The sequence below is a fragment of the Scyliorhinus torazame genome, chromosome 8 (assembly GCF_047496885.1).
Source record: "Scyliorhinus torazame isolate Kashiwa2021f chromosome 8, sScyTor2.1, whole genome shotgun sequence".
Lineage (NCBI taxonomy): Eukaryota > Metazoa > Chordata > Chondrichthyes > Carcharhiniformes > Scyliorhinidae > Scyliorhinus > Scyliorhinus torazame.
The window spans coordinates 96,672,553-96,696,553 of record NC_092714.1 but is presented as its reverse complement, the minus strand read 5'-3'; the positions used below and the strand labels follow the sequence as shown (position 1 = coordinate 96,696,553).

The 24,001-nt window shown below is 44.5% G+C and overlaps 1 protein-coding gene across 1 annotated transcript in view; it reads right to left on the bottom strand.

The window, feature by feature from the left end:
- Positions 1–24,001, bottom strand: part of pola1 (polymerase (DNA directed), alpha 1) — a 436,651-nt gene that overhangs the window by 80,812 nt on the left and 331,838 nt on the right. Inside the window, exon 36 of the mRNA XM_072513953.1 lies at positions 9,277–9,373. Coding sequence (XP_072370054.1) covers positions 9,277–9,373 — 97 coding nt within the window. The remainder of the gene's footprint in view (positions 1–9,276; positions 9,374–24,001) is intronic.

Below are 24,001 nucleotides of genomic sequence, written 5' to 3'. Positions count from 1 at the left end.
GGGGGGGGGGGAAACACACAACAGCAGCAGGGAGTAGAAAAAAAGGGTGGGGACAGGGAGGTGTAGACGTAGGCCGGGGGTACGGAACAGACAAGGGACAAAACGGGGATAAAGAGTTGGCAACTGCATTAGCTTGGGCAGGCAGGGAGCCGGCCGAGGAAACAAGATGGCACCGTAATCAGATACTTTGGAGGCTCCCTAAACAAAGGGAGACCCCAGAGTGCAAGGGCACACCCACATGGCGTACACACAGTTGGCGGCCATGTTGGGTGCCCACTGACAAAGGGAAACCCTGGAGCATAGGGACCTGACTCATGGTGAGAACGGTGACCACAGCCATTTTGGACGGTCCCCTAACAAATGGAAACCCTGGAGAGCAGGCCCGCATCCACCAGGTAAGTATGGTTGATCCCGCAGGAACAGAGGATCAGAAACCCCCCACCAGGCTAGTTATCTGGAATGTAAGGGGATTGAACGGTCCGGTTAAAAGACCCAGAGTCTTTGCCCACTGACAGACTGCTGGTAAGAAAGGGCTGGGTGGGACAGACGTACCATTCATGTTATGGGACGAGGGTTAGGAGAGTAGCTATACTGATTAGTAAGAGGACGAGGTTTACGGAGACCAGGACAAATGCAGACCCAGGGGGATGGTACATCATGGCCAGCGGTGTCCTACATGGGGCACCGGTGGTACTGGTAAATGTGTAGGTGCCCAACTTGGACGACACGGACTTCATAAAAAGACCATGGCAGAAATCCCCAACATGGACACACACCGACTGATTATGGGGGGCGACTTTAACTGCGTACAGGACCCGTTGACCAACAATCAAATCCCAGAACGGGGAAAAAGACAGGCATGTCTAAGGAACTGGGAACATTCATGGAACAGATGGGGGCTGTGGACCCATGGAGGTTCCTGCACCCTGGCGAGAGGGAATTCTTGTTCTTCTCTTCGGTCCACAAGGTATACACCAGGATGAACATCTTTGCAGTGGGGAAATCGGTGCTTCCAGGAATAGTAAGAGCGGAATACTCCGCGATAGTTATCTCCGACCACGCTAACACTACGCGGATGTGAGGTTGGAGACGGACCTCCTGGCCGACAAGGCCTTCTGCCAGAAAATATCTCACGTCATAGGTGACTATGTGAGTAACAACAGGAATGGGGAAGTCTCACCTTCCATGTTCTGGGAGGCACTAAAGGCTGTGATCAAAGGGGAAATTATAGCCTACAAGGCACGCAGAGTCAGGGAAGAGAGGGTGGCCAGGCAACAGCTGATTGACTCCGTTCTGGAGGTCGACAGAAAATACTCCGAGGTCCCGACTGTAGAGCTGCTGGCGGAAAGGAAAAAACTAGAAATGGACTTTAACCTGCAGTCACTCAGGAAAGCAGTGTACCAACTCCATCAGAGACAGGGGACCTTTCACAAACACGGAGAAAAGCTGGCCACCTACTGGCTCATAGCTGAGAAAGCAGGCAGCCATGAGGGAAATAGCGCATGTAAAGAATGGCAGAGGCAGACTGGTAACGGAACAAAAGAGGTCAATTGGGCATTTGAGACCTTCTACCAAGGGCTATACACCTCCGAGCCCCCCCCCGGCGGGGATGAAACAGTTCCTCGACAGACTGGCCATGCCAGTTGTGGGGGAGGACAGGCGGGGGATGGAAGCACCAATAGACCTGGGAGAAATCACGGAGAGCATCAGCTCCACGCAGGTGGGGAAGGCACCGGGACTGGAGGTGATAGTCTCCCTGGATGCAGAAAAGGTCTTCGACAGAATCGAATGGAAATACCTCCGAGGTACTGGAGCTGTTTGGGCTTGGGCAGAATCTGCCTACAACGGCGACGGATTAAAAATTTTTTTTTTTTTTTTTTTTTTTTTTTTTGAGTATCCAATTAATTTTTTTTGAATTAAGGGACAATTTAGCGTGGCCAATCCACCTAACCTGCACATCTTTGGGTTTGTGGTGGTGAAACCCACGCAGACACAAGAAGAATGTGAAAACTCCACACGGACAGTGACCCAGGGCCGAGATTCGAACCCAGGTCCTCAGCGCCGTAGACTGCAGTGCTAACCACTCTGCCACGTGTCGCCCCTGGGTTCCTGGCGGACTTCTATAAAAAATTTGCGCCGGCCCTGGCCCCTCATTTAAAGTACACGTTCGCAGACTCGCTGTGAAGGGGCACCCTGCCTTCTACGCTAATACAAGCCACAATATCGCTGATACCCAAAAAAGTAAAGACCCGAAGGGATACTGCTCTTACAAGCCCATTTCACTGCTGAATGTGGACATGAAAATATTCGCGAAGGTCTTGGCAGGAGAGAACACCAGAAGTGATCGTCTCCCTGGATGCAGAAAAGGTCTTCGACAGAATCGAGTGGAAATACCTCCGAGGTACTGGAGCGGTTTGGGCAAGGAGCAGGATTCACCTCCTGGGTGAAACTCCTGTACAACACCCCCAAGGCGGGCGTTCGAACCAACACCACCAGCTTTGAATACTTCCAGCTTCACAGAGGCACGGATGCCCACTGTCCCCGCTCCTGTTTGCCCTAGCACTTGAACCCCTGGCGATTGCTCTGAGAGACGCGAAAAGCTGGAGGGGCATCCAAAGAGGAGGCAGAGAGCACAGAGTCTCACTCTGTGCGGATGATCTGCTCCTTTATGTCTCGGAACTGCAGAAAGGCCTGACAACAATCATGCAGCACCTGAAAGAGTACGGAACCTTCTCGGGTTATAAACATAACCTAGACAAGAGCGATGCATTCCTGGTGAACCCAAACGGGGGAGGGGCAGAACTGGAGGGACTCCCATTCAAACTGGCCCTAAACAATTCCGCTACCTGGGGATCTAAATATCTCGGGACTGGACACCGATCCATAACTGGAATCTGACCAGCCTGGCGGAGGAAGTCAAAAAGGACCTACAGAGATGGGACACGCTCCCACTCTCCCTGGCAAGGAGGGTGCAGACGATCAAAATGAATATACTGCCAAGGTTCCTCTTCAGATCGATACCAATCTTCATCCCCAAGGCCTTTTCCAAAACATAGACAAAATGTGTTTGTGTGCCGAGAGTCCCATATTTTTACTGCAAAGGAGAAAAGATAGGAGCGGCCTGGCACTATCAAACTTACAATATTACCACTGGGCAGCTACAGCTGCCGCCACGGCAGCACTCCCATTCCCCCCGACGAAACACACGTCCTGCCCAGTGGTGGTGGCCACACGGAGGACGTGGAATCAGGTGAAGTCTGACCGAGATTTCCCACATGGCCCCCATCTGCGGAAACCACAACTTCCCACCAGCCATGCTAGACACCAGCTTTAAAAAATGGAGACAGGACGGGCAGGACGCTGATAGTCAGGGATTTTTACTTGGGAACAGACTAGCAATACTGGGCGAACTGGTGGGAGGAGCTGGAACTACCGACAGGACTGGAACTTAGACCCATACAAAGCACTTTCTCCGCAAGGAGACAGTAGGATACCCCAGGGGCCCGGAGATCACATTACTAGAGGACCTGAGAAACACGGACAGTAAGGAAGGGGGAAACTGCGGGAAAATCAACGGAGAGCTACTGGTCAGGGCGAAGCCAGATGGAGATGAGGAGATGAACTGGGGACAGAAGTGGGATGGGGAGTTTGGAGCGAAGCACTGAGCAGGGCTAACTCCACCTCCACCTGCGCAAGGCTCAGCCTCATGCAGTTCGAGATGATGCACAGAGCGCACCTGACTAGAACCCAAAGGAACAGGTTCCTCCCGGAGGTGGAGGATAAATGTGAACGGTGCCAGAGGCCCGGCTAATCACACCCACAAGTTTTGGATCTGACCCAAACATGCAGAGTTTTGGACAGCCTTCTCCGAGGCAATATCCAAGGTTGAGCGAGAGAGAGAGAGAGAGAAAGGAAGAGAGGAGGGAACTCAGGGGAACTACAGGAATAAGCACGGGGCGGGGGACGGATGCCCCCCCCCCCCCAATTCACCTTTACTGCCTGCACCCGGCCTGCTAACGACAGAGGAAGATTATCCCACTTCAACAAATCAGCCTTCACCCTCCCCACCAAGCTAGCGAAGTTAAACTTCCAAAGCCCTGCACAAACCCGGGCCACCTGCACTCCCAAATACCTAAAATGAGATGCCGCCAGGCAAAATGGTAACATCCTCGCCCCCATTCCCAGAGGAGAGACCACAAAATACTCGCTTTTCCGAAATTCAATTTATACCCTGAAAACATCCCAAATCTCTGGAGCAATTCCATTATACCCCTCACCGAAGAGCTCGACTCTGAAATATGCAGCAAAAAATATCTGCATATAAGGACACGCTATGTCCCATCCCCTCCTCACTATCCCCTTCCACAACCCCGAGCTCCGCAGCGCAATAGCCAAGGGCTCTATAGCCAATGCAAACAGAAGGTGGGGGACATGTGGCATCCCTGCCTTGTACCCCGATGTATTGCAAAATACCCGGAGTTCAAACTATTGGCGTGCACGCTCACCATCGGCTCCTTATATAGCAGCTGCACTCACGCAACAAATTTTAGCCCAATCACAAATTTCTCTAATACCGCCATCAAATAACTCCACTCATCGAACGTCTTCTCTGCATTCAGCGCCACTACCACCTCAGTCTCCCTCTCCTCTGCCGGAGAAATAACCACATTCAACAACCTCCTCACATTCGAGGACAACGGTCTTCCCTTTACAAACTCCGCCTGGTTCTCCCCAATCACCTTTGGGAGGCACCCTTCCAACCTTAGCGCCAACACCTTGGCCAGTATCTTGGCATCTACATTCAGCAGAGATATGGGCCTGTGCGTCCCACACTCCACTGGGTCCTTGTCCTTCTTTAGCAAAAGCGAGATGGAAGCCTGCCCCATTGTTTAAGTTTCTGTAATCTTCAATGAGTGAATTTCTTTGACTATATATATTTATATATAAGTAGATTAAAGCAAGCCCCGACTACAACAACAACTTAACCTCGATGAAGGTTAATCAGAAGTTAAGGTTCAGATGAAGAGTCAAGTGGACTCGAAACGTTTAACTTTGTTTTCTCTCTCCCGACAGATGCTGCCAGACCTGTTGAGTTTTTCCAGCATTCTCTGTTTTTCTTTGCTTAACTTAAGGTAGATGTTTCCAGATTTTGTTGAGGAACAAAGGTTAAGGGAGCCGAGGACTATGGGGATATGGTGGGAAAGCGGAGCGGAGGTGGATCACTCACAATTTTACTGAATGCCGCAAAGAGGCTCGAGGAGCTGCTGGGTGCATCCTGCCCCTTATTTCTCCTGAACCCATTACTAGCCTATGTTGAATAGTATTTAAGAATTGTGAAGCAGATTTGGCCAGAGACATGCTGCTGCAAAGCATCCATAAACCGATTGGTGGAATTGAATAAAGTGCTGTCACCAGCAAGCATTCAAAACCCGCTTTCCTTAATCAGCAACAGGCATTAAATGAGGCTTGCAATGAAATCAGTGTGGTTGGCTGGTTAAACATACTTCAATTCCCAGTAAATCCAGAGTAGTAAATTTGATTCAACTGGTCAAAAATGTATACTCGTCAGTCCTGCCACAACTGTTTTTCTGCCTCGTGCTATGAAAATTAGCTTTTGTATTATTATCGGTCTTCTCTTTTTCTGTAGCCAGTACCTCGTCCTTATGAAGCTTCCTCGGGAGAGAGATGGGGGTAACACTTAAGATGTTCCTATCCAGTTTCTAAACATATTAGAGAAGGGAGCTTAGACAACCAGATAAGTGCATGAATTGGTCCATGTGTTTTTGGAAAACCTACCACTCTGGAAAAAGGGAAGCGCCTTCTCCTGCCGATGCTCCCTAGCATCAGAGAAACTTGCCAGCATAGCAGTCAATGGCTCATTCACCTGCTTTCTGCAGCGGTGCATTACGCATTAGCTGACCAGGCATATGTCACCTATTGCAGCCCAAAAGGAAATGGTGGGTTCGAAACTCAAGGCAGTTTTACTTTCACCATTATGGCAGTGCACTGTCTGACAGGAGAGTTCAGGAACAAAAAGCAAAACATGGCAAAGTTCCGCAGGTACCAACCTGTTTAAAAGGTATGACAGAGAATAAAGCTCCTCTGACAAATTGAGGAAACTATAGGACATTTCATACATGTGGCTCATTGAACATTTCATACATGTGGCTCATATGTGTGTTGATTCTTCATCTGGTTATCTTCCCTACAACCCATCCCCTTCACTGAAAAGAAAGCGGAATTCTCAGTGGAATTCCCATGTGTCAATACAGGGCATTGTCACCTGTTTCTGGAAAGTGAGCTTTCACGATAGGGGAGGGAATCACACTGAAGTTGTAAAGAGGCAAAAAAAATAAATTAAAAGATGCAATCAATTCAAAATAAGAAAACGAGTGCAAGTCAAAGAAGAAAGAGAAAAAAACAGGTTCCTTGAAATCACTTTGACGGATCCTGCAGGAAAACTTTAAGAGTAATTGTCTTGGCAGTGTGGTTACAGAAGTGGGTCTGCTCCAGTTTTTACAGTTGCGGTGATGCACTAGAATTTCCAGGGTTGTCAGGGCATACCTCCAAATAGTGGCCATAATGGGACATCGGCCATCGAGCAACATGAGCAGAACCGCTAGGACACACGCAAACTGGCCAACACCTGGATCCCAGTCTTCTGCTGCCAATGTGCAGGAGAGGATGTTCAGAAGCACCAGAAGAAGTTCTTTAAGTCCTGTATTCCCAACTATACTTATGACAGTTCATCTAATGTGTTGTTTATTTTACAATAAGATGCTGATAAATTCTGAATAATTAGAAATTTAAAAACATAAATTATCTAACTAAACAAATTTCAAGACTTATCGGACAATGATCTGCCCAATATGGAAAAGCTTCCCACTGTGCATGGGTAAGTGATTGAATTTGCCAAGGACATTTATCCAGTAAGTAGGAATGGTGTAGAAAATGGAGTTCCATCTTAGGGGTAAAAACAAAGCAATTTTATAAAGGTTTTCAGGGGCATAGTGCTCTGTAAACTTACACTCAAGATAGATTCAAAAAAGAAGCAGCCAAATGCTAGTTTTGTGAAATTAAAAGAGCAGAACGAATAGTTTGATCGGCACCTCAAAGACCAACATTTCAGGTCTGAAGAATTTCCTCTTCCAGTGCACAAAACGGGGACCCTTCCTCAAAATTGTGACGCAGATAGCCATGTGAGTCCCATTCGGGTATAACATTCTCCAATATTTTCTAGTTATTCCCGTGACCCAATGGCCATGGGACTTTTGAACATTTAAGCAACATTTTTGCAACTATTTTATCCCTGTGCTTCCAGTTACAGCAAAATCATGCTAATTATACAAGTTCCTGTTTATTCAGTAAGGCAAGGGTTAAAATTGCATACCTTCCCATTAAACATTCATTTGTTACATTAACTTGTCTAGTGCAGTCTCAATTAAGATCAAGTAACCTTTTATACTAAAGTGATAATGAGTATAACTGAAAAAAGTCACTAGATCATTATGAATGCAAGACTATCTTTCATCTTGACTTGCAATTACTACAGTTATTATACTAATGTAATTATTTTATGAGTTTTTGTTTTTTGAAGTTGCAATTACTGTAACCCAAAAGAAATCAGGTTAACCTCAGCTTATCAAATTTGGTATCCTTGTCTACAATTAAATTTATTGTTACTTATTAAACTACAACAAGTATACAATTAATATATGATATTGGTCAATAAGGAAAACGAGTACTTTCAAGAAAAACAATTTCAATAACCTGTAAATGGAACATCCAAACATGGCCAGTCTATTGTCTCAGCACTGAATGATCAACTTCAGGTTCACCTAATACTCTTAAATTATGATCTTGATGGAAAGTTTTCTTTTAACTTAAATGCAACAGCTTTAAACAAATGTTAGGATAAGTGCTTTAACTGAAGTCTTTAGTAGCTGAAACTAGAAGGAATAGTCGAAAAAGGCACAACTGTAGAAACTTAAGTGAATACTGTATAACCAAAGTGGACTTGTACTCCAGGGCAGAAGTAAGCAATATATTCAACAATTACTAAACTTCCTTTGGCATTTTAAATATGTTGCACATCAGTTGATCTGTTCTGAAACACGGAGTACAGAAATTAAATTCAAAACTTTGCATATAGCTTACAGGGTCAGGTTATGTAGACAAGTTGTATAAACTTGATTTGCATTCCCTTGAGTTTTAAAGGTTGAAGGGTAATCTAATAGAAGTTTTTTAATTAATTCAAATCTTGATTGATTGATTGATTGATTTGATTTATTGTCACACGTGCTGAAGTACAGTGAGAAGTATTTTTCTGCGGCCAAGGGAACATACACAGTACGTACATTGTAGACAAAAGAATAATCGACAGAGTACATTGACAAATGGTACATCAACAAATAGTGATTACAGTGCGGAACAAGGGTCAAACAAAGCAGGTAGGTAGATACGGCAAAACTATTTTCTCTTGTGGAGGAATCCAGGACAAAAGTGCACCATCTTAAAATTAGAGTTAGGACATTTACAACTGAAATTTGGCGGCACTGCTTCAGCACAAAGATCAGTGGAAATCTGGGCCTTGTCCCAAAAGCATTATGAATTCAGTTTCAATTGAAACTTGCATAGATAGATTTTTGATAAGTAATGTATCAAGGGATATGGACAAAAGACAGCTAAGTGCTGGGGTAAAGATCAACCATAACAGGCTAAGGGGTGGAAAAGTCTACTTCTTAGGTGTTCCAGTGACATTACCACAACAGTGCATCTTTTCTTCTTGAAATAAATAAATAATGTTTGCAGAAGTGACTTGAGCTAGAAACATTTTAGATAGTACATTCCTGTGTCAAAACCAATTGGGATAAACCCCACCCAAAATGTTAGTCTGCCTTTCTCAATAAAATGCTGGCTAATTTTCTGCATACTTCCAGCGTTTCTATTCTTTATTCCAGAATAGTATGTAATAGATATGTCCTAGTGGTGTGCTGGCGCACACATACCGAATGAAGCTCCTGGTATCAATTAAAGAAAATGTCAAGACACAATAAGATAGGGAAGGTAAAAGCTGCACAAGTAGATTGGGAATGTCACATCAAAACTGAACAAATTTCTTGTGTCAGACCATAGCACTCACAAGCTCATGTTCAACCAATTCTTTTCATGAATAAAGCCTATTGCCAAGCCCAGTATCTGTACATTTTCTTTCCATGAATATCATCATTAAACAATGGACATTGAACCCATTAGGAATTTTTATGCTGCTCTTACCTTTATCCTGTTCAGAAAGAACCTTTTCCAATGCATAATCCCAGTCAAATATGTAGCGGTAATAACATAGCTGGGTGTATAAGGCCTTATCAGGATACTGGAGGGGGAAGGGGGAAAAGAGAGAGAAAATGATACATTAATAGGACCATTGTAATTCTGAATTCCAAGTACACCTTTTAAAAAACCCTTTTACAATATAACTGCGCATTACTTATAACTGGATGGTATGAAATATCCACTTCCAATTTACTTTCCTATGCTTCCATTAGCATTGCCATCATACTTTTTAACTAATATTTAACCACACAACTAGGTTTAGATTGGGTTCTGCGACTAAAAGGAATGTGTTCTCAGCAAACTGCTCTTTTCACATCATCTGACAAATATGATAATCTGTACTATTTGTCAAAAATGTGATTACTTATTCATCTAAAAACCCAAGGATAGTGATTCAGTTATTTGTTTAGTTTTAGATTCAGCAGTAATTGACGGTACACATCTCCCTGACTGCACACATGCAGCTGGTTGAATAGAACAGTGAAATTGCCTCCTTCATAATAGTTTGTTTTGATAATGCATTGTGTGTCGAGATGATGAGAAACAGTTGCTGTCAATTTGATTAGCCATTATATTTTTATGTTAATTGCCATTATTGGGTCCATTCTGTTTAGTGTCACCATAGAAGCCATACAATGTTAGCATAAATAACAAATTTGAGTAAATTAGGAAGATATATTTTTGCCAATTCATTTTAATTGCCCCTCAGTCCTTCCGTTGGTTAACGCAGCTGTTGACCCATAATAAGCGCTAGGTCAATATGACTGCTTGTCAATTCAGAAATGCAAAGTGCTTTGTAGCTGGTAATGGATATACAACTACTCTTGCCAGCCAGCTGTAGCAGCCATTGACAATCTATATTGACAGCTATAGCAGAAATGGCAGCTACTTTCAATGCCCCTAATAAGAAATAAATTAGCCAACACCTATCCAGTGTCCTATAATGTAAAATAATGTCTAGGTTAAGAAGCATTTAAAAAAAATTTTTTTTTAATTTGTTCTGTTTGCAGGGTTAGCAATACTGAAAACTCAACGCATGCCTTTCCCTGTCAAGAAAGCCATTTGCAATTTGTACATGTTGCCATGCCTTTCTAAACCTGAATGGTGTCAAATCTTTTGCTGCTGAAATCTGCAGTCACGATCTAAAAGCAAACCCATAGACTGGACTATCATGACGATGCCAGCAACTTTGCTGTGCCATTCTCGGCTCCTATGAAGCATTTCTAGCTCAACTCCCACCCCCAAACAAATACTTCCACGAGAATAGATGAAAGCACCCAGTTCTATTTCACCAGTTGGTGGCAAATTAATTTGTAAAAAAGCAAGCAGATCAGGCCAATTAAAACATTTATACAGTAGCACAAACAATTCTCACATTTGTATTTCTTTCCCATGAGCGACTCTACTCAAGTCTGTTGTATATTTTCCATGGCTAATTAATTAACTTGTCTGGATCTATATATATCATTTAGTCAGTTCGGACAATTATAGATGGGATCCTATGATTCATTTTTCTCTGTTTAACTGTTTTTTTTTTTGAAAAAAGAAAAATTGGAGGACCAACCTTTTACCCTGAAGAGGAACTAAATTCAATCAAATAAAGCAAACCACTTTGAGGAAAACATACCAGCAGAAATAAACGGTGTCAATTATCTTTTGGTTGCTTAGAGATGACTTAACGAGTTCCTGAGAACGGGCCATTAGCTAACATTTGCTTTTGCTATTAAAGCTGGATACCATTTTCACCTCTCTCCATCTCCTGCAGTTAGCACCTGTCTTTGTTTGGGAGTGACATCTATTTCTCTTTTCACCAGGAATTCAGCACATTTTTAGGCTTGAGTGAGTAAGGAGCAAACCAGCTGTGAAATTGTTTCTTAAGAGACTCTCCTCTTCATAACATTTGCGCAAGACCTTAATAAAGGAAATGACCTGTTGCCCTCCCCTGGCCAGTCAATTGCACATATGAAATATATTTCAGTAACACCATTTTTTTTTTTTTGGTTATTGAAACAATTGGTGATCTAGTTCTAAAAGACAGTATGATTACATCAAAATTACTTTCAAGACCTATGTATTTACAATAGATACAGTCATTTTCACCATGTCCTCAAATCCCAGTTTGGGTGAATACCCTGAATAAAGCTAACCACTTCTTACAGCTGCAGTTTAAAAGAAAAAAATAATCAGTTCTCATGAAGCTAAAAATGTTCTTATTTTAGTTACTGTTAATGGTCTCAAATAAAGAAGGGAGGCTATCTGCATCTCAGGGTTGCGTGATGAGTCAATATCTGCAGAAAATATGTAAATCTTTACAAGGCAAACACAGTTGGAAACAAAGACATTTAGCTGATGCAGTATTTGATGTCTCCACTTTTTGTGCGCATAATTTCTTCCCATTGAAAGCTATAATTGCCTGCCATTTGACGATATTCATGCTCAATTTTTGAAATTAATTTCAACTGGGAAAATGTAGAAATGTCATCTCCATTGAAAGGGATTTGATTTCAATTATCCTTGCTCAAAGGACTGTGATTTCCAAATACACTTAAGCAAAATTATGACAAGAATTTTTGTTCCAGAAATTTACTGTTTAAAGACCGATTAGGCGATAAATGGACTCGCTTTGAATTGAAGTGAATGCACCAGTTTCCATCTGAAAGGCACTCAATTATCTTTGATTGCTCCTGTTACAATATATCAAATAGAGATACCTGCTATTGCTGTAATTTGTGTGAAAATTAACATGCTGCAATTTCCACAGGAAAAAAGGAAGCCCTAATGGGCATTTAAACGTACGTCAATAAAAGGCAACGGGAAAAAAAAATTTAATTTACTGAAAATATTACGAAATGCACCTGTACATAACTTTGACCAATTACAATTCAATCAAGCAGGGGTAACATTACTCTCTCATCTAATCTGGACACAATAATAGTCAATCTTTCGCCTTGCGATAAAAGTGGGTTGCCAACCATTTTCTGTCAATAAAACTGTGAAGCTCGAATTGAGTCAGGACAAGGGCTGGGTGAGGAAGTTAATGTTTTATTCAGCATACAGCTTAAGGTGCCACTTCAGAAAGACACATTAGCAAGTACTGATGATGGCAACCATCCGACTGGCTGCATTTGTCCATGGTAGATGAGGAACCAAGGGCAAAACACAAAACGGCACTCCCACTCTTCCCCCTTCCCAAAATAAGCAAACAAAAAGGAAGATCAGTCACGTTGAGATGTCATAATGTACATATTTTTAAAAAATCTGGTCATTCTCCTCATGTGCAAGCTAAGAAAAATAATGAAGAAAAATATATACCAAAGTAAAACTATCCAGTTTGGAGGTTTTCATCAATAGCCATAAGGTTTATATATAATACGCATGCACGCACATGTCACAATGGTATTCTTAACACAGACACAATGTACTGGCTACCTTACCCATTTATACCTGCTCACCTGGAGTGTCCTTGGGAATCCAGTTGTACTAATCTATTAGTTGATGATGCTAAATAACATGTACACAATGTTTGGTACATTTCCTCAATAATATATTCCAAAGATATAAGCCAACAGAAATCCCAACATGGCAACTCCATTTATTCATAAAACTGTAATCCTGGGAGCCCAATTCAATAACCAAATATCACCAAGGAAAGAGGGAGACAACATGGTAACTTATGACAAAGAAGATAAGCTGAGGAAGTGAAAAACAAACCCCACCATGCAAGAATTTCTACTCTGTTCATTTCCTTGCAAAATATTGCCCTACGAAATTGAGAAATTACCAGTGTAGGACCAAAGGAGAATAGAGCAATTCTATCTGAATACACACCTTTCTTCATAGCCAGATCTAAATTGGTGCTCCCCGCTGTATCGAGGTCTCACAACATGTTGTAACAAGACCTTGCATTCATATAGCCAGCTTTAATGTAATAACACCTTGCAAATCATTTCACAGGTAGTCAGAAAGCAAATTGTGACACCAAACAACCTATTAAGACTGGTCAAGGAGATAGATTTTAAAGTGTGTCTCAAGAGGAGGAAAGACAGTTAGAGAAGTGCAATGGTTTAGAAGGGGGAATTTCAGACCTTAGGGCCTTGGCAGTGAAAAGAATGGCCACCCATAATGGAGCAATTTAAATCATGGATATTGAAAAGGCCAGAATTAGAGGAGTGGAGATATCTCGGGAAGTTGAAGGACTGGAGGGCTGTGGAGATTACAAATATAGGGAGGGGTGACACCATGAATAGATTTGAAAACAAGATGCGAATGTTAAAATCAAGGCATTGATGTTTCAGCAGATGAGCTGAGGCACAGAGGTACAATTAGGTGGGGTTTAGAGGCAGCTCAAATGGGCTTTCAGAAGCTTATCCTGGAGTCAGATATGATACCAAGGCTGCGTACCATCTGGTTGAGCCTCAGACAGTCACCAAGGAATGGGGTGGAGTTGATGGCTAGGGAATGGAGTTTGGGCTGAGGACCAAAGACAATGTTCGTCCAGATCCAGTACAGGAAAGTACATCCAGTACAAGTGAGCAGTCTGACAATTCAGAGATGGTGGAGGGGTCAAGAGAGGTGATGAGGTAGAGCTGGTGCTATCGGCATAAATATGAAAACAAACTGGGCTTTCAGATGTCGTTAGGGTGGGGCAGCATGCAGGTGAAAATTAGAGGTGGGCCAAGGATAGATTTTTGGAGGACAGCAATAGCAACTGTACTTGAGCAGGGAGAGAAACTGTTGCAGGCAATTCGCTGCTTATGATTAAGAATGGAAACAGGCGAGTTCAGTCCCATCCAACTGGACATTGTTGGAGAGTCACTGGAGGAGGATGGGTGCTATCAACTGTGTTAAAGAATGCAAGCAGGTCAAGTCGGGTGAGGAGGGATAGTTTAACAGCACAAAATAAGGCCATTTGGCTACCAAGTCCATTATTGCTCGCTGTAGAACAATCCAGTCAGTTCACCACTTCATCCCTATAACACTGCAAGTTTATTTTGCACAACTGCCCACCCATTTTCCTCTTGAAATCATGGATCATCTCCACTTCAACCATCCTCGAAGGGGAGAGAGGAAGCGAGAGATAAGAAGAGAGAGAGCAAGAGAAAAGAGAGCAAGAGAAAAGAGAGCGAGAGAAAAGAGAGCGAGAGAAAAGAGAGCGCGAGAGAGAGAGAGCGAGAGGAGAGAGAGAGTGAGAGAGAGAGACCGGTGGTTTTTCTCATGGATCTCTCTGAAAAAGTCCACTATACTGGAACCAATAACTCTCTGTTGACGGGCAGAATACTGTCCCTGTCCAATCCATTGGCCACCGGCCAACAAATGAACAAACCCCTCCAATCTCATGGGTGCCATAAAGTCTGGGTTCTTCTCCCCAAAATACAAAACTTTATAATAGTGTACTATTTTGACAGTTCCTTACTGTTTCTGCTCAACTTAAAGATATGTCTCCATTAACGATCCACGGACCAAAAACAGTATAGACAAAATAAAAGAAACGTGAACTAAAGGAATCAATAGAGAGGGCCCTTCCACCTAGTCCTTGTATTACCAGCTCATTGGAACAGCTATCTATCTAAACCAGTCATAATGTTGTACATACACTTCCATCAGATTCCCCCTCAACCTTCTAAGAGCTTCTCCAACCCAAAATGTATCTAAATTTCCTCAGCCCTCGAACCCTTCTGGTAAATCTCCTCTGCAGCCCCTCAAGCACCTTCACATCCTTCCTAAAGTGTGGTGTCCAGATGTAAACACAATACTCTGGTTGCGGTCTATTCAAAGGTTGATAAAGGTTCAAATAATGTGGTTGATGGGGTGTTGCAAGTTAGTTGCTTTATCCTGGATGATGTCAAGTTTCTTGTGCACTGTTACAACTGCACTCATCCAGGCTACAGTAGTATTCCATCACACTCCTGACTTGTGCCTTGATGATGACAGACAGGCATTAGCAAGTCAGGTGAGATTCTCGCCACAGAAATAATATTTTTATGACTGGACCAGGTAAACTTTTTTTTTTTCCTTTATAAATTTAAGAGTACCCAATTCTTTTTTCCAATTAAGGGGCAATTTAGCGTGACCAATCTTCCTACCTTGCACATCTTTGGGTTTGGGGAGTGAGTTCCACGCAGATACTGAGAGAAAGTGCAAACTCCACATGGACAGTCACCCGGGGCCAGCATTGAATCCGGGTCCTTGGCGCTGTGAGGCAGCAGTTTTAACCACTGCGCCACCGTTCCGCCCCTGCCCAGTTCAACTTATCGTCAATGGTAACCCCCAAAACGGTGATAGTGGGACAATGGTAACCCCCAAGATGGTGATAGTGGGGTTACAGTGGATAATTCTGTTAAATTTCAAGTGGAAGTGATTAGATTCTACTTGTTGGCGATTGTTTGACGCCTAATACGTGGGTGGTGCAAGTGTCACTGGCACTCATCAATCCACACCTGAACATTATCCAAGTCCTACTGCAAGTGGGCATGGACTGCTTCCGTATCTGAGGAGTTGCGAATGACACTGAACCGTACGCAATAATAATAATCTTTATTGTCACAAGTAGGCTTACATTAACACTGCAATGAAGTTACTGTGAAAACCCCCTAGTCGCCACACTGCGGCATCTATTCAGGAACACAGAGAGAATTCAGAATGTCCAATTCACCTAACAAGCACATCTTTCGAGACTTGTGGGAGGAAACCGGAGCACCCGGAGGAAACCCACATGCAGACTCCAATTATCAGAGAACATCCTCAATTGTGATCTTGTGATAGAGGGAAGGTTGCTGAAAATAGTTGGGTTCAGGACACTAACCCTAGGAACTCCAGCAGTGATGTCCTGGGACTGAGACGATTGGTCTCCATCAACCGCACCATTTTCCTTTTTGCGAGGTGTGACTCCAACCAGTGGAGAGTTTTCCCCCATTCCCATCAACTTCAATTTTGCTCGGGCTCCTTGATGGCACACTGTTAACTGCAGCATATGTGCATGTCAACTTTCAACTCACCTCTTTCGCCCATGTTGTAATAAAGTCAGGAGCTGAATGGCCCTAGTAGAGCCCAAAATGACCCTCAGTGAGGTTATTGCAGTGTAAGTGCCACTTTATACTGGGACCTTTGCTCTTTGTAGTATATATAAATGATTTGGAGGAAAATGTAACTGGGTAACTGGTCTGATTAGTAAGTTTGCAGACGACACAAAGGTTGGTGGAATTGCGGATAGCGATGAGGACTGTCGGAGGATACAGCAGGATTTAGATTGTCTGGAGACTTGGGCGGAGAGATGGCAGATGGAGTTTAATCCGGACAAATGTGAGGTAATGCATTTTGGAAGGTCTAATGCAGGTAGGGAATATACAGTGAATGGTAGAACCCTCAAGAGTATTGAAAGTCAAAGAGATCTAGGAGTACAGGTCCACAGGTCATTGAAAGGGGCAACACAGGTGGAGAAGGTAGTCAAGAAGGCATACGGCATGCTTGCCTTCATTGGCCGGGGCATTGAGTATAAGAATTGGCAAGTCATGTTGCAGCTGTATAGAACCTTAGTTAGGCCACACTTGGAGTATAGTGTTCAATTCTGGTCGCCACACTACCAGAAGGATGTGGAGGCTTTAGAGAGGGTGCAGAAGAGATTTACCAGAATGTTGCCTGGTATGGAGGGCATTAGCTATGAGGAGCGGTTGAATAAACTCGGTTTGTTCTCACTGGAACGAAGGAGGTTGAGGGGAGACCTGATAGAGGTATACAAAATTATGAGGGGCATAGACAGAGTGGATAGTCAGAGGCTTTTCCCCAGGGTAGAGGGGTCAATTACTAGGGGGCATAGGTTTAAGGTGAGAGGGGCAAGGTTTAGAGTAGATGTACGAGGCAAGTTTTTTACGCAGAGGGTAGTGGGTGCCTGGAACTCGCTACCGGAGGAGGTGGTGGAAGCAGGGACGATAGGGACATTTAAGGGGCATCTTGACAAATATATGAATAGGATGGGAATAGAAGGATACGGACCCAGGAAGTGTAGAAGATTGTAGTTTAGTCGGGCAGCATGGTCGGCACGGGCTTGGAGGGCCGAAGGGCCTGTTCCTGTGCTGTACATTTCTTTGTTCTTTGTTATAGCATTGCCGATGGCACTTTGATGATGGTTGAGTGTAGACTGATGGGAAGTAATTGGGTAGATTGCATTTGTTCAACTTCTGGTGGATCTGACACCTGGGCAATTTTCCACATTGTTGCATAGATGCCAATGTTCCAGGTGTACTGGAACAGTTTGACTAGGCAAGCTGCTAGCTCTGGAGCACAGGACTTCAGTATTACAACTGGGATGGTGTTGTGTCCATAGCTTTTGCTGCATCGAGTGCCTTCAGTCATTTCTTGATGTTACGTGGAATGAATCAAATTGGTTAAAGGCCAGCATCTGTAATGCTGGGATGTCAGAAGCATGAACAGCTGAGAAAACCTGTTCGTAAAGATTGTAAAATGACATTCTGAGATGCAAAATAATCTTTTCCATATGCCGTAATGTCTTTAAAGTCGAACATTTCCTGAATCCACGTTTGTGGACCCTGCTAAATGTACAAGATCCCTACAGAAACAGCCCAATGCTTGCTCCTCTATCATATGAAGGACACCGTTTGCGTGACACTGATATGAACTGATCCCAGAATATAAACAATACTGTTCTGTAACAGAAACATTTCCAGAAATGAAGTGATACAATTCCCCCGCCCCCCCAATAGATTGAATTGCAGACACCATACAAAGGAATGGTTCCTGCAGAGCTCTTACCCTGCCTCATTGTTTGGTCAAGGAGGAAGGGGAAATAAAAATGACAGACATGGGTGTGCATGTTTTAAAATGAGCATGCACCAGAACTTCTAATAATTAGAAAGTTTCAAGAGAACGTCTAAAATTTCTTCAACTGAGACAAAATGGGAGAATAAAAATTTAATGTGTTGGATCCAAACAGGCCGTACACGATGAGTAACCCAGACTTGAAACGCTAGCTCTGTTCTCTCCCCATTTATACCTACTCTCTGCTGTTTCAAAGAATGGGGTGCGGTCACTGGTGTCCTGGCTAATATTTATAATTCAGACAGCATCGATTTTTAAACAAGATTATCTGATCTTTGTTACATTGCTATTTGAGAGAGCTTGCTGTGTTCAAATTAGTTACAATACAACAAATTTCCTGCATTACAACAGTGACCTTGAACCAATATTCATCATATCCATACAACACATCATCTAGTTTCTTTTCTGTCCAACTTTCCCTCATTTGTTAGAATCATAGAATCTACAGCGCAGAAGAAGGCCATTCGGCCCATCGAGTCTGCACCGGCCCTTGGAAAGAGCGCCCCACCTAAGACCACACCTCCACCCTAATCCCATAACCCAGTAATCCCACCTAATCTTTCTGGACACTAGGCAATTTTATAATGGCCAATCCACCCAACCTGCACATCTTTAGACTGTGGGAGGAAACCGGAGCACCCAGAGGAAACCCACGCAGACATGGGGAGAACGTGCAGACTCCACACAGACAGTGACCCAAGCCGGGAATTGAGCCTGGAACCCTGGAGCTGTGAAGCAACTGTGCTAACCACTGGGCTTGGAGCAAAACTTACAAATGTACAAACCAATTTCAAACTTGCACAATGTTACAAACGGGCATGGTGAATTTGCTGCTGATTGCACAGCTAAAATTAGAGCAAGCCATGGTAGCGAAAAAGGGCACGCTGATTTGAGTTCCAGCGGCCCACTCTGAAGGTAGCATCATTTTTGCTTCTCTTGAAAAGAAACCCCACCACGCTCGATCGAGAGACTACTGGAAAACTAAGATTTAGGAAAGAGTGAGAACATTTTAATTTTTGCAGCCCACTAGTTCTTCTTGAAATGGCTTTACCTCAATCTGAATTCCATAAAGTCAAATTATCCAGCAGGTCTTTTCAGATTTCAAACACCCTGGGGAGGTAAGTGTTTCATGTTTGCTTTACAGCTCTTGCAACATTCCTTCAACTGAAAGCCCTTAACGTTTGGTCAGACCACAACGGTGTTGCAGTGTCGGAGAGTATGGAGAACGCAGCATAGTGACTGCTCAAAGGTTTTGAAGACAAAATGAAAAGATGGTGCTCAAACAAAGAGCTGGCAAAGCAGACGGATCTTTTGTTATGAAATTGCAGCGCATTGTCTGCCAGTGCAGTGAGTGGAACAGCACGTTGAGAGGATCAACACCGGGCTAGCTCAGTTGGGAAAGGGCAGTGTGTGGGCCGGATAGTGAGTGAGGGGGAATCAAGCAAAAGAAAAACAGTAAAAGTCATAAAAATTGGACCAGAGAAGGTTGTGATTGTAATGAATGGAGCTTTGGAAATGCACATTAAAGCGGCAATAGCGACGCTCTTCCCAGGTACTATGGAACAAGGACGGTTGAAGGGATACAAAATTCCACAATTTGAATTGGGATCCAGAATGACCTACTATCTGAATTCAATATATTCCAACAACGTACGCTGTGGTTTCTTGAGTCTGAACTAGACTTTTAAGCCATATAAATTTACCTAGCAATTGGGAATGAAGGTCTACACAGGTTGAAGATGTCAGGATTAACAGAAGAAGAGCTAAGGAACCCCAAAAGATTGAAAGACTGGTTCAGAATGAGATTTAAACTTCCATATTCATCAACTTGAGTTCATGTCATTTTGACAATAGTCAACAGAATCCGTAGAGCACTTCATTAGCAGATGCACAGCAAAAGGGTTCATACTGTAAGTTTTCAGATGCAAGAGTTAGCAGACAAAATTGTTGAGTTGGTGATCACATCCACTGCTACGGAAGCATCCCAGCAAGATTTGCTAGACTAGCCCAAAACACCTAGCATTGAAGAGCTACTCAAGGATGGACGCAAGTACGAAGCGATCCTCTTAGGTCCCAAGTGCAACTCTGATTGTTAGAGCACTTACTGGAACACCCAAACCTAGTAGGACACGTGGCAGAAAGGGGCATTGACAGTACACTAGAGCAAAGGCTGATGCAGCCACAAAGAGCGGTGCACTGATCCAAACAGACTGTACACGATTGGCACCTTCAAGCAATAAGAATGACCATGTGGTATTCAGTCAAAAAGCATATAGAGACAAACCAGAAAATGTTGACGATATCCACAGCGAGCCGACAACATGTTTCACACTCTCAACCTTGTGGAATACTGAGGTTCTATCACACCATCCCAAAGGTTTTAACCAAGATTTAAAAGATCTATCCTAAGTTGTCAACAATTTGTTATGGCCAAAATTGACACAGGATCAGTGCCAACATCTGACCTATTTTGAATTCTAAAAGACATCCATCCACATGCGTGCAAAGCCATGGAGAAATATAATATTACTGAACCTTCAGCATATAACAGTTCACTAATTCCATGTGCAGGACCAATGTCTGGAGTGCAAAACCAATCTACCCTCCTGGATGTCACAGATGTTCTACATTGCGAAGATTAATGGTCCAGCAATTATAGGTCTACTGACATGCCATGACATCACACGAGTAGCAATCCCTGAAATCAGTCAGATATCACCAGGCAAATCAACCTCAGAAACTACTCCCAAAACCTCAGCAAAAGGCTTGCACTGAAATGTCCAGAATGTTTTGAAAGATTGGCAGTTTCAAGGGAGCTGCAACATTACACTTACAGGAGAATGCAAGACTGTTAATTGATCAACCACACAAGTGCGGTATCCATTTACAAGATAAACTACAGGTCGAATGAGACCAAGTTGCGAAAGATGGTGAATGCAATTTAACATTTCTAAGTATCATTTTGGGTGCGATTGTGGCCTGTATTTAATGGCACTTAAGTGCTGAAAATGAGCCCCCACAAGCTTCTTGTTATTACTGGCTGTCTTATCATCTGATTCGCCAGAATCGGCTTCGGTGCTAAAAAGGGGGAACTGCTTTTAAACTCTTCCTCGCCACTCACTCTCAGTGAACACAGAAGCAAGGCAACGGGCAGACCTGCTCCTCGCTTTGGGGATGCTGACTTGGGACAGGTTTCTCAAATGTGTGAATGAGAGACGAGGCATCCTGTTCCAATGAGGGACTCGGAGGGCCAGCACCAGGGCCACCAATACTGTCTGGGAGGCAGTGGCAGTGGCTATCAGTGCAGGCAGAAGGGCCAGTGTCCAATGTCGGAAGAAGACCAACAACCTCCAGTCAGATATCACAAGGCAAATCAACGCATGTGGGTGCATGTCTTTTAGAATTCAAAATAGGTCAGATGTTGGCACTGATCCTGTGTCAATTTTGGCCATAACAAATTGTTGGCAACTTAGGATAGATCTGCAAGGGTAAGTTACAAACTCTTTCCTGGCATCAATTCCATCTGCCACCTCTCAAATTCCCAATCCTGCCAAACAAATCACTGATCAACACCTCACACACTCTCCACTTCCGATCTTCGTGCTTATTCCTCAGCACCCCGTGGCATCTACCAGCACAACCCCTTCAGACCCAGTTGCAGTGCCCACACATGCTACCTGCTACAGACCCCCCTGATCCATCAAGCGCGTGGCTCACAAAGCCCTCTCTTGGTCCCCGGAGGAGAAGATAGCCCATAACAAGCGGAAAAAGGCCAAGATGGGGGACAGAGTGCCAGAGATCCAAGTCTTCACCCCCTGTGAGGAACGGATCCTGGAGATCGGAGGGTTGATCGTGGAGAGAGCAGACAGCGAGATTGGCCTGCACCGCAGAGGTGAGGATCCACTGCCCTTCACCCAGGTCACCTGTCTGAAGTGAGTAGTTCATGTCAGACAAAATTATCCCTTCTCCTCACTGACCACATAATAATAATAAGCTTTATTATTGTCACAAGTAGGCTTACATTAACACTGCAATGAAGTTACTGTGAAAATCCCCTAGTCGCCACATTCCGGCGCCTGTTCAGATACACTCAGGGAGAATTCAGAATGTCCAAATGTCCTAACAGTATGTCTTTCAGGACTTGTGGGAGGAAACCGGAGCACCCGGAGAAAACCCAGGCAGACATGGAGACTCCGCACAGTGGCCCAAGCCGTATTCGAACCCGAGTCCCTGACGCTGTGAAGCCCAGGCGCCGTAGTGTGGCAACTCGGGGATTTTCACAGTACGTTCATGCACTGTTGAGGTAAGTGCTAACCACTGTCCTACCGTGCCGGTGGGGTTACTGGGTTAGAGGATAGGGTGGAAGTGTGGGCTTGGGTTGGGTGCTCCTTCCGGGGGCCTGTGAGGACTCGATGTGCCAAACGGCCTCCTGCACAATAAATTCTATGATTCTATGATGAGGTGAAGCAACAGTACTAACCATTGTGCTACAGTGCCGCCCATGTACATTCTCTCACAGAATCTCCATCTAATGGGGCCAGGCCATCCCGGGTCTTTCCCCTATCGCCCCCCACCGGGCCACCCAAGAGACCACCTTGGAGGAGAGCACAGAGGAGACCACCATAAATGCGTCACAGTCATCATCCCCACCTTCTACCAGTGCAGAGGCACACACTTTGGTGGGCAACATTAGTGGACAGACTTCTTGGGCATAATCTGTTGAGCACCGCACAGTTGCTGATGCACATCAGGTGGAGGCAGGCACATCAAAGGGAGTCAGCAATTGCAGGTCTGCTGGATGCCAGGACTCAGCTGAGTCCCAGTCAGATGCCGATCCTCTGGACAAGGTTATCCCAGAGCTGATGCAGATGCTAGGACACAGCCGTGAGATTCAGGAGCGGATGTTAGCGACATTCCGGAAAGTGCATAGCCGTTTGAAGGAGTCCCAAAGGATAGGGGACTTTCAGGAAGATGATGCCGACAATGCGTGGCACCGAGGCCAACACTTCTATGGTGGAGACCACAGAGGGAAGCCTGGAGCAAAACAACCGTGTCTTGCGTGGTGGTGCCTGAGGCATGGCTCAGTCTGTGATGACCATGGCGGAGAGCTTCAACATCATGTCCCAGTCGCTGAGGGGTATGTCTCATACACAGGTGGACAATGCCAGGGCACTGCAGAGTATGTCCCAGTCGCAGAGGGAAGCATCCCAGATGCAAATGGACGTTGTCAGGGCACTGCAGAGTGTGGTCCAGTCATTGAGGAGCATCGCTGAGAGTGTCAAGACCATGATTCAGACAACAGAGAGGTGCTAGAGCTGGCAGAGCCAGGTGACGCAGAGGCCTCTGGAGCTCACGCCAGCTGCTCCTCTGTCTCATGGAGGCCTCCTGGGCCCTACAAGCACCGCCAGGGAGGAGGAAGTGCTGGAAGTCAACCCGGGGCCATCCACCAAGTAGATGAAGGCTGTCTCCAGTTCTTCAAATCCCCCCCACCTCCTGACACCGGCGCGTTCTCAAGGGCAGAAGAAGACCAGGGTGGCATGGCGAAGCCAGTGACACCGATACGTCGGCCGGGTCCTCCACCACGTTCTCCAGAGGATGTCCGCCGAGAACAACAAAGGCCACACGGCAGGAAAGCAGCAGGGTGCCTCCACCTCTGATGTGCACCATGGCAGCAAATCTAGAAAAAGCAGTAGACCACATAAGATCAAGAAGAGTGAGGAGTGCTGGGGGGGGGGGGGGGTCACGGTCTGTAGCTAGGGGAAATGGCAATGTCCAATGTTATACATGTGAAGTCTCGGTCACGTTAATCTTCACAGCGGGCTTGCCTTCACCTCCA